At 37.9% G+C, this 9,969-nt stretch overlaps 2 protein-coding genes across 2 annotated transcripts; both read right to left on the bottom strand.

The window, feature by feature from the left end:
* Window positions 1-255: 255 nt before the first annotated feature.
* LOC103493480 (dynamin-related protein 5A) lies at window positions 256-4,931 on the bottom strand. Its single transcript, XM_008454223.3, has 8 exons — window positions 4,324-4,931; window positions 3,978-4,169; window positions 3,654-3,860; window positions 2,997-3,425; window positions 2,339-2,566; window positions 2,065-2,260; window positions 1,201-1,879; window positions 256-1,014 (listed from the first exon to the last, which is right to left on the bottom strand). The coding sequence occupies exons 1-8, from the start codon at window positions 4,666-4,668 to the stop codon at window positions 825-827; spliced, it is 2,466 nt and encodes an 821-aa protein (XP_008452445.2). The 5' UTR covers window positions 4,669-4,931; the 3' UTR covers window positions 256-824.
* Window positions 4,932-5,252: 321 nt separating this feature from the next.
* Window positions 5,253-9,969, bottom strand: LOC103493484 (proton pump-interactor 1). The gene is made up of 8 exons (XM_051087927.1): window positions 9,501-9,969; window positions 8,658-9,052; window positions 7,814-8,002; window positions 7,511-7,690; window positions 7,224-7,418; window positions 6,527-6,625; window positions 5,927-6,448; window positions 5,253-5,817 (listed from the first exon to the last, which is right to left on the bottom strand). Exons 2-8 carry the CDS (start codon window positions 9,021-9,023, stop codon window positions 5,476-5,478), a joined length of 1,893 nt encoding a protein of 630 aa, XP_050943884.1. The 5' UTR covers window positions 9,024-9,052; window positions 9,501-9,969; the 3' UTR covers window positions 5,253-5,475.

Genomic DNA, 9,969 nt, shown 5'->3' with positions numbered 1-9,969 from the left:
AGAGAACCAAACATCTAGACCATAGCCTCCTGACCACAAGCTTTACAAAAAAGAAGAATTAATGAGAAAAAAAAACTGCCTCTGACCACCAATTTTTTCACTGAAAGTGTATTAAAGAACTTCATCCCCTTCCACTTTCAACTTTCAACTTTCAACTTTAATCAATCACATGCACAGGAGCAAAGTTATTCAACTAATTCTGGTTGGGATTGTGGAAAAAGAACAGCCAAAATCAAACTGTCCATACTCAGATGATGGCATTAACATACTGCCAGTAACGTTGTCCTGCAATGAAGAAATATCATGGTCCTACAGTTTGATAAATGTACAACAAGATGAGGAAAACAGATCAGCAACTCCCTTTTGTTTGTTTTCAACATTTGGTAGCTATCTTATTTGATCTTACAGACTTCTAGTACAATAGGAAAAAACAACAGAACAATTGAAATAATACAACTATCTCAATAGGAAAGTTGTAGCTTCTATTTTACATAATATGTAAATAGAGAAGAACTGCATGATCCTAAACAGGAAAATAATGCACTTTCAATATGATCTCACAAGTGATAAATCAGGGAGTTTATAGCATTGATGCAGGTAAAGTGAGGCAACAAAGTGATTGACCCGCACTTTTGAACTCGTCCAAAACTTGCTTTTCATATTCATTATTCCCGACGCTTCTAGAGAAATTGCGTTTTAGAAGTACCTCAAGATGAGGATATACTTGCATTGCGTTGTGCCGCCAAGGACGGAAAATTGAAATACTTCTGTACTTGGAAGTGAAATCGAGGAATAATAGTCGAAATTCGAGTTCCATTAAACTATCAACAAAGAGATTGAGCTACAGTTTTGAACTCGTTCAGGCATGTTTGTAGTGTTTTTTGACGCTTTTGGAGAGACTGTCTTTCATTCTGAAGTACCTCAATAGCACCTGGAGCTACGAACATGTCTGTGAACTTCTCGTCATTCACGGCAAATAATTCCAAAGAGAGTGCCACCACAAGTCTTTCTCGACTGCAAAAAGGCATATATAACGAGCAACAATGAGTAATTGCCAACAAAAGTTGAATAATTTGTTTTTGTATTTATTTCTGCAAGAAAATTAAACTACGCCTTATTTTTACCTCATTGTCATATCATATATCTATTTATATAAACATTTACACTCCAAACAAATTCGGGTAATAATAGCCAACTTACCAAGGTGTTAAAAATCCAGAATTCAGTGTAGACATCACACTTCGCTCAATGAGAACTTCACGAATCCGAGCAAAATGTTGCGCTGCGGATGAGCAAATTTCTGTGTAAGCTGAGCTACATCTTGAACTTCCATCACCATTACCAAATAAAGTTCCACAACCATCTTGACCACCTATCCGGCTAGAATTTCTGACTCTTGAAACCCTTTTTCGAACTCCAATATCCATCCCATTTCCGAGTTCCTTCTTTACTCCATACCCATCGTTAGGTTGTTCTGGTGATGGAGTCTCAGGAACGGTCATTTGGCATTCTCGAAGGGCTTCTCTAGATTCTGTACCTTTTCCTGGTGTTATCTGCTGTATGTTCTTTTCTGGAGGTATGTTCTCCTGATCCTTCATTGTTTCATCGCGCGATACTCCCCCACAATCAGACAATTCAAAGGAGAACAAACCTGCAGAAATCCGATTCATTTTCTGGAAAGATGATGCATTTGAGAGAGAGCCTCCTTCAAAGTCGTTCTCATAGCAGACAAGTGAATATGGGCTTGTAACAGAATCTAGGTGGTGACGAAGTAGTTGCTTGCACTGTTTAGCAAGATCCTTAAGAAAACGATTGTACGCATGCCTTAAAGCAGCGTGAAAACCAACGTAGCCATCCATGTTGCAGTGCTTCTTCCCATCTGAAAACAAAAATCTTTGTTTGAGAAGGCACTAACCATAAATGAACTCGAATGCAAGTTATTTTTCCACTAAACAAACATAAAAGAATATGAAAAGACTGATCCCCGGAATGATTAGAGTTATTCTCAATCATCCATGATTATAGGTAAGTTAAAGGAAGGCAAACTGGGCGAAGTCTATTTACTTTGCGATTCATAGGCACGATTTCTTTCCAGAGCAAGATCAAAAAGATTTTCCAATACAAAAGCTAGACGATCACAAGCAGTGTCTAGAAGAGGAGCAAGCCATGCTCGTGCAGCAGCACGGGCAATCTCTGCAGCTGCCTCAGTCAACCCCCTACCTCCACGTTTGCCAGCATGAGCAAGTAATATGTTTGCTACCTGTTTCCAAGAAGCAAAGGAGCTTAAGCAATAGTTGATTGGAAAATTAATCAAAATTGAAGAATGAGTGTTCCTTGCCTTCTCTCTTGAAACTGAAGGACACTCAATGGAGTAAGCAGCACATCGAAACTCAAACATTACTCTTTCAAAAGCAGCACCACCATACAACCGAAGACTAGAGTTGGCAGGTTTGACTTCTGATATAACACCAGGCCAACTTCCAATACCACTTCCTGACTGTTCCTCTAAAGTAGTTTTCCCCCATTGCTCTGGGGCAGGATCCGCAGCTCCTTCAATCAATGCGCTCTTTACCATAGATAAACAGAAAGAAATTATTTTATTAGGCTAGAAGTTAAACTCAGTTAATGAGAGAATGATATGAAAGTAAGAGTAAAAACATTAAGAAATGCAAAAACTATAGTAAAGAAGTGATGAGGAAACATGACACAATTTTCAAAACTAAAAACTAAACACTAAAAACAAATTGTTATCAATGGGACCTTAACAACTAAATGAGATTTCATTCACGCTGTAGAAAGTTCGAGCAAAAAAAAGATGGTTGATTTGCAGCTCAGATGGATACGAAATGTGGAACAGTTTTAAACATAAGTCACAAATTTGGATCTTCAAAATGTTGGTGTTCCGAATCCAAAGTCCAGAGAAAAGATTGCAAACAATAAGTAAGTTGGTAACAAAAACCTACAATCACAAATGTCAACGTCAAGAAACTACTCACCACATGATTGCTGATAGAAGCCGTATACAACATAGCAGATCTCCTAAGATGTGCAATATCGGAAGTTGCTTGTATCTTTGAGTCCATTCTACATAGTTCAGATGAAACTTCGACACAACGTTGCTCTAACAAAGCCAAAGTTGCTGGAGCCGCTTCCTTGTATCTCTTCTGAAGCTCAGATTCTAAATATTCCCTGAGGCAGCCAAAACCAATGTAAGACCTATATTTCTCTTCATCAAACCCTCCCTTGACACCATCACGTAGATGACGAAGAACATCGGAATCCACTTGAGATATTTGTCGGCGAAATTCATCATTAGAAACAGTATTTCTATCCTTTGGCAGTGCCACAAAAAATGGGTGTGTGTTATCTCCAAGATAACCGCTGGCACTCAAATATTTATCCACTTCCCATCGGTCACCGAATTCCTGAGCATGAAAGAAAATATCATAAAAAAAATTTCCTGCTGTACATGTTCCAGTGAATTTCTTGATTTCATAGAATTAGCAAAATCCGAGTCTTTAATTGCCCATGAAAATGATAATAACGATTTTGATTCAATGACTTAAGTTCACATAACTTTCTGGTGGCAAAATATCCATCTAACATTTCTTTTAGAAACTGGGTTTCACAGTGTGCAATGAATTCATACATACCTTCAGACGATTATCAAATTTGGAGACGACAACTATTGTCCGTCTGAAAGCTGGATCAATTTCACGAATAGAATCCAACCACAAGGATGAACACCATTCTACACTACTTTGTTGAAGGAACAAGAGGATACGATGGGGAGGACTGGCAAGGGACTTCACCATTGAAAGAATTTCGTCTGGAGTGTTCTCTGGCTCTCCCTTCCTTGCCTGTTATAAAGGAAAGGGACCAATCAATCACTGAGAAACGGGAATTAATATATGTTTATAAGCACATCAATTTTGAACGAATTAACCATGTCAGTATTGATAAGTTCTATACTAGACCTTAAGTACAAAGCCAGGAGTATCGATAATGGTAAGGTTGGGGCAATGAGCATATTCTGCTCTCATCACAATCGGCTTGGAAGAAACAGCACTTTTGGTCTTCTTCAACAGTGCTTCAGTTCGAGACTTTATAATGTCTGCAATAGCAGATGCTAAAACAACAGGATTTCCATATTCTTCAGAATCTTCCTCCTATTTTCCCATAAACAAACAAAATGAATCATCAAAACAATTGAAACTCACTCGAATTATTTCCTATGAGGTCGAAAATGAATGATGAAACTAAAGCCCTAAGTATACCAACAGTAAACTACAAAGAGAAACTTAATAAAAGCAATAAGTGGACCTGAAATCGGCAGCGGGGATCAAGAGCAGTGGGATCGTGGACCATTTGGAGGATCAAGGGTCTGCGTGTACCCATTTCAACTTCGCGGACATTGAAGCGAAATCCAAGTAGGGCTTCCAGGAGAGAGCTTTTTCCATCGGATTGACCACCCAAGGCAACGATCTCAGGAATGGGAAGCTTCTCACCAAACGCGACAGCCGCCGCCTGAAGACGATTGTAGGCTTCGAATCGAGATCTGGACTCGGAGGCGTCCATCCGGGTGGAGTTCTGAAGCTTCCTCGAAGACTTTTCTGAAGGGGTTTTGGTTTTGGTTGGCGTAGTGAAGTACGAAGTGGAGGAAGCCATTGGAGTAGTGAAGAAGAAGAAGAAGAAGAAGAAGAAGAAAAGGGGTAAAGGGGAGCGGACTGAAGAAGATGAATTTGAATTTGAATTTCGTTTTAACGTTATGGTGGAAGCTGGGCCTTTTAGTTTGGGCCTCCCCAGATTTCATAACTATTTTCCATTATTTCCATTTTCAAACTTTCTATATATATATATATTATGTTTTTATGTTTTTTTAAATTCTCCACCTTTTGATTCACAGAAATCAAAAAGTTGGAGCTTTTTTCCTTTTTGACAATTGGTATGAGAACGACTCTCTCCCTAAGATTAACATCGAGATTAGATAGGAAAGATGCACATAGAAAGCTTCACATTGAAATCAAACAAACAGCGTTTTGATATAAACTCGTGATGTACAAAAGCCACAAGGAAAAATATGGGAGCAACCTTCATTTTTCTTTTCTCCTGCTTTTAAGAACAGTCAAAATGGCAACAAGCCAATTCATGTATTCAGGTAGGTATTACAAAAGGCAGATTTAAGGCCTCAAAATAAATATTTATGTATCAGCAAAGAAGATTGATCATCAAAGTCAAAATTTGGAAACACATTGAAAGAACCAAAAAGCATGTTTTTCAACAGTAAAACACTGTGAACCTGACTAAAATGCCAACCATTATGAGTTGAGTCCATCCACAGTAAGGATGAAAATAAACAGAAATAAACATAATTAAAAATACAACTTATCCTCCTCTAAAAGCACCCACTCATCATCAGCAGAAAATTTTGTCTCATCCATAAAACCTCTTCTAACACCTAGTTTCACAGTTTTTTTAGAGAAGGTAGTAATAGTAATATCCAAGAACCAGAAGGATCACAAGTAACACCGCAGCACCAGCAGCAGCAGGACCAGCCCATTCCAAGTAATTGATTGACTTCTTGCGCTTCCGAATCACTTTCGGAACGGAATCCAGCCCTCTTTGCCTGCCAGGCCTCCTAACAATGGTCTCCTTTGGGATTTTGGTCTTCACTGGAACCGGAGCTTCAGCTGTTTCATTAACCTTTTCAACCTCTGTGGATTCCTCTTCAACTGCATCAGCATCAGTAGGTTCTTCATCAGGAAGTGTGGCAAATGATCCAGATGTTGTTGCCTTCTTCTTTGCTTTCTTTTCACGGTCCTGAGGTGGTAAATACAGAAACATGTCACTATCATTCATCACGACACAAACGTAAGAGAAAAATGTAGTTCACTAATGTCAAACTATATGTGTGTGTATAAATAATTTCCTTCAATTTCTTTTCTGCTTCCTTCTGAGCTCGCAGAGAGGCTTTTGCGGCTGCTTTCTCTTGCAATTTCTTCTTCCTTTCCATGGCTAGCTTAGCTTTCGCAATTTCCTCTGCCCTCTTCATTTCCTTCAATTTTGCAAGATCGACCTCAGGTTCTTTAGGGATGTCCTTCGACAATTTTTCTAAACCATGCATCTCATCCTCTGCTTTATCCTCTTGCTCCAAGGGCTGTACGGACTTTCCAGCTTTGTGTTTAACTTCCTTATCAACTTTCTGTGCAGGAAGAGTATCAGATGGCACTGGTTTGGGTTCTTCCTTAGTTCGTTTAATGTTAGGTTTTGCTGCCATCTCAGTTTGAGGAGGTGCAGGTTCTGCAGGCGCAAGTATTGGCTTCTCATCAGGGTTCCTTATCCGACCATCTCTACTCATCTGCCGACCATCCAACGATGGAAGAATTCTTTTTTCATAATCATCCCTGAAAGCCTTATCACCATTCCAGAGAGACATAAACTTCTCAACCTGATCAACAGAAGTTTTGAAGTTACAAAGTGAAGCCATGAGCAATTGGGAAAATTAAGATTAATGTTCTTAACAAACCTCATTAAAAGCAAGCTCCTCAAGGGCCTTGACGTCCTTCTGTGCAGCAAGATCTCTGGCTTTGTTTAAGAGCGATCGGCTCTGATAAAAGTGGGCATTCTGGAAAACATAAATAACATCCAAACAAAAACTATCTCAAACCTCATTATAACTAACCAGAAGGTAACATAAGAAACAAACCCAAACCCAAATTATACTTGAAAAGTATAAACATCATTTTGAAACTCTCTTATTCTCTATGTATGGTGTTTCCATCTCTGTTTAGTTTTTTAGGCTGAAACATCAAGTTAAGAAACTTAAAATTGAATAGTTGCATTCAAGACACACAAACTTCAAAAAAGCCTCAAATTACAGGATAGAAGGCAGAGACGATACTTCATTGGACCATTTTTGTTTTCAATATTCTCTGTACTTCTAGAACCCCTAATCTTTAAATAAAATAGATCAATCAAATCCAAACCATCTTCTTAGTCCGTCAAACTTAGAAGACAAAGTGGAGTTAGGAAAGAGATTGATTATTATTCATAGATTATCAAAGTTTTCCTCCATATTTCCCAAGTGTTCGATTCAACTTGTTCACGAGGGATGATTTAATATTTTATCATAGCTGCATGAACTAGCATCAACTGGCCTGCTGCATTGAACAATATAAACAGTTATATAACTAAAATTGGTAAGATCAAGTAATCCAACACACCCCCTCATCACGGTTCTTCCTAAGTTGCTGAATGCTTTCGTGAGCTCTGCCTCTCTTCTCTGTAACAGAAGTTAGCTCATCCTGCAAAGTTTTAATTTCATTGTCTATTGCCTTCAAGGCATCATCGAGTTGCTTTATCTTGGCTCTAACGGCTTGTTGTTCCTTCCTCACTCCATCCAAATCACCACCTATGATCTACATTACCATGATTTGTAAGACATGTGAATTTATTGCATTACAGCAGTTAATTAGTAAAACAGAATCGGATTCAACTTCACGTTCCTAACCTTGACTTGATCTTGGAGGGCTTCTTTCTGTACCATCGAATCCTGAAGCTTTGCTCTCATAGCAGCATTAGCAATAACTTTCTCCCTCGTCCCTTCAAGCTGTTTAATTTCTCTTAAAATTTGCTTTTCCTCAGAAAGCGGAATGCTTTCATGTTGTATATGGTATTGCAGGCTCTGAATCTGTAGGCAGCAACCCAAATGGGATTAAAAAAGGAAGATGAGGAGAGAAAAAGAACCAGATGCAGGATCAGAGGGAAAGAAATTAGTGGTTTTGAAATTTTCTAAAGAACTTAAATCACTTACAACAGCATTAAGTTCTTCCTCAGATGAACATAAACCACCATTGCGACCAGCATTGTTTGCATTTCGGAGCTTGCCAAGAGCTTGATTAAGAGGTTCGATCTCCTTAATTTTCTCGTCAACAATTGATTTAAATTGCCTGTTGTCATCTCTCAGAGCTTTCATCTGAGTAATCAACTCTGCTCGTTCCCCCTGTCAAATTACGATCATCAATTTCATTCTTTCATCTGATTGCATTTGCACATAGCTTATACAACTCAGAAAAAAAAATTACTTAACATTTTAACAGACAGGAAAAGTATATAATTTTTAATGCATCCATGTAATCTTTTCATTTTCCCGTGCAAGACTATAGCTAGTTTAAGTGCCTCTACCAAGGTCAATGAGACATAACTCTAAATCCTTTCGAATTATGACTATCAATTTCATTCTTTCATATAATGTTATCCTTTTTCTTCCCCCCCCCCCCCCCCCCCCCCCCCCCCACTTCTATATCCATACATGTTCGGGCAGCTTGATCTGCAGAAATTTGAGTTGTATATTTTGCCCGTTATAGAAAGCATTCCAAGAATTGTATAGTATATCGTGCTTTAGATAGAAACCCCCTCAAAAATTTGACCAAACAACTATTTCTCGAACTAATTAGGGGCTTCATTTGCCTTCATGCTTTAATCAGATTATTTCCGTTCACATGCAGAGCATCACACGTAAAATTAAGAGACCAACAAGGAAAGAAATGTATGTGTGTGTTACTTTTTATCGAATTATGCTTAAAATAAACAAAAAGTATACTATCACATCCATTTCAAGCTCCAATTTGTTATATATAGAACACCCCTTTTCTTACCCTCTTTCCCTTCAGTGCTTCAGTGATTTGAAACCGAGCTTGACTCCTCTTCTGTATCTCTTTGTCAGCCAAATCAATTTTTGCCTTGACATTCGGATCATCGTACGCGCGATGCCTCACGAAGTAGAAGGTATGGATTTGCTTAGGTGCAGGCCATTCATCAGCAGCATCTTTTGGGACATTAGTTGTTGAAGAACCATCTACCTGTTCTTTAACAGGCTCATCTTCATGAGAACCAAATTTGATGGTCGCATTTTTTTCAGGCAATTGATCCAAATTTCCATTTTCCTTGCTTTTCAAAACAGAATTATCTGCAGAATCCATCGGTCCCTTCACCATCTCAAATCCAACAACCTCGACACCCATAGCTCCCAGCACAAGGGAACTAAAAGATCCTGATACAATATGCCGAAAACAAATTTAACCTATAATCCAGCAATCAAAACCAAAACCAAAACGCCCCTTTTGGTTAAGAAAAAAGAAAGCAATCCAAATATTCAAAATTGTTTGACTATAACAACAGATAACAATTCCTAATAAAGTTTCAGTTTCAAAAGAACAGATCTCTTAATTAACAATGCAAATAAAAAAAAATTAAAAAAAAAACCATAAGACAACCCGATGAAAATTCTCGATAGATTCAAGAACTAGAAAAAGAACCCACAAAAAAGGGTATTGAAAAGAAGGAAAAAGGGCATGAAATAACAGAACATAACAAGCAGATGGTGAAAGATCAAACCTAATTATACGAAATCAAACAAGAAAAGGGTATTCTAAAAAAGAGAATCAGAAATTCCCAATTCACGGAAGGGAAAAAAACCCAATAAAAGAAAGAATAATTACCAGTAATGGAAGATGGTAAATATGAAGAAGATGATGAAGACGACCCTTTTTGAACGAAAGGATCTCGAATTCCGAATTTAGACAAAAACCCAGAAAGGAAAAAATAAAGAAATGGGTCAGACCCAGATCTCGCCCTCTATTTTTAATCTCAAAACAACTTCTCTCTCTTAAAAATAGAGGGGGGGGGGGGCGGGCTGAGAGAGAGAGATAAAAAAGAAGAAGAAGAAGAAGAACAGAGAAAAAAAATTGGAAGAGATTAATCGATCTATATATTAATTTTTCATAGGGTAGGTGTTTGTTCGCTCGTTCGCTGTGATTTTAATGGGCTTTTCTTCGATTTTGAATTTTCTTTTTTTCCAAATTTTTAATTTTTATTTCACTTTCCTTTAATGGGTAACGCAAATTTATCGTCTTTTTATGAAAGAACAAAGAAGAAGAAAAAAATTGTTCTTGGTTTCATAATCCATTA

Source organism: Cucumis melo, chromosome 7 (assembly GCF_025177605.1).
Source record: "Cucumis melo cultivar AY chromosome 7, USDA_Cmelo_AY_1.0, whole genome shotgun sequence".
NCBI lineage: Eukaryota > Viridiplantae > Streptophyta > Magnoliopsida > Cucurbitales > Cucurbitaceae > Cucumis > Cucumis melo.
This window is presented reverse-complemented; position numbering and strand designations above follow the sequence as displayed.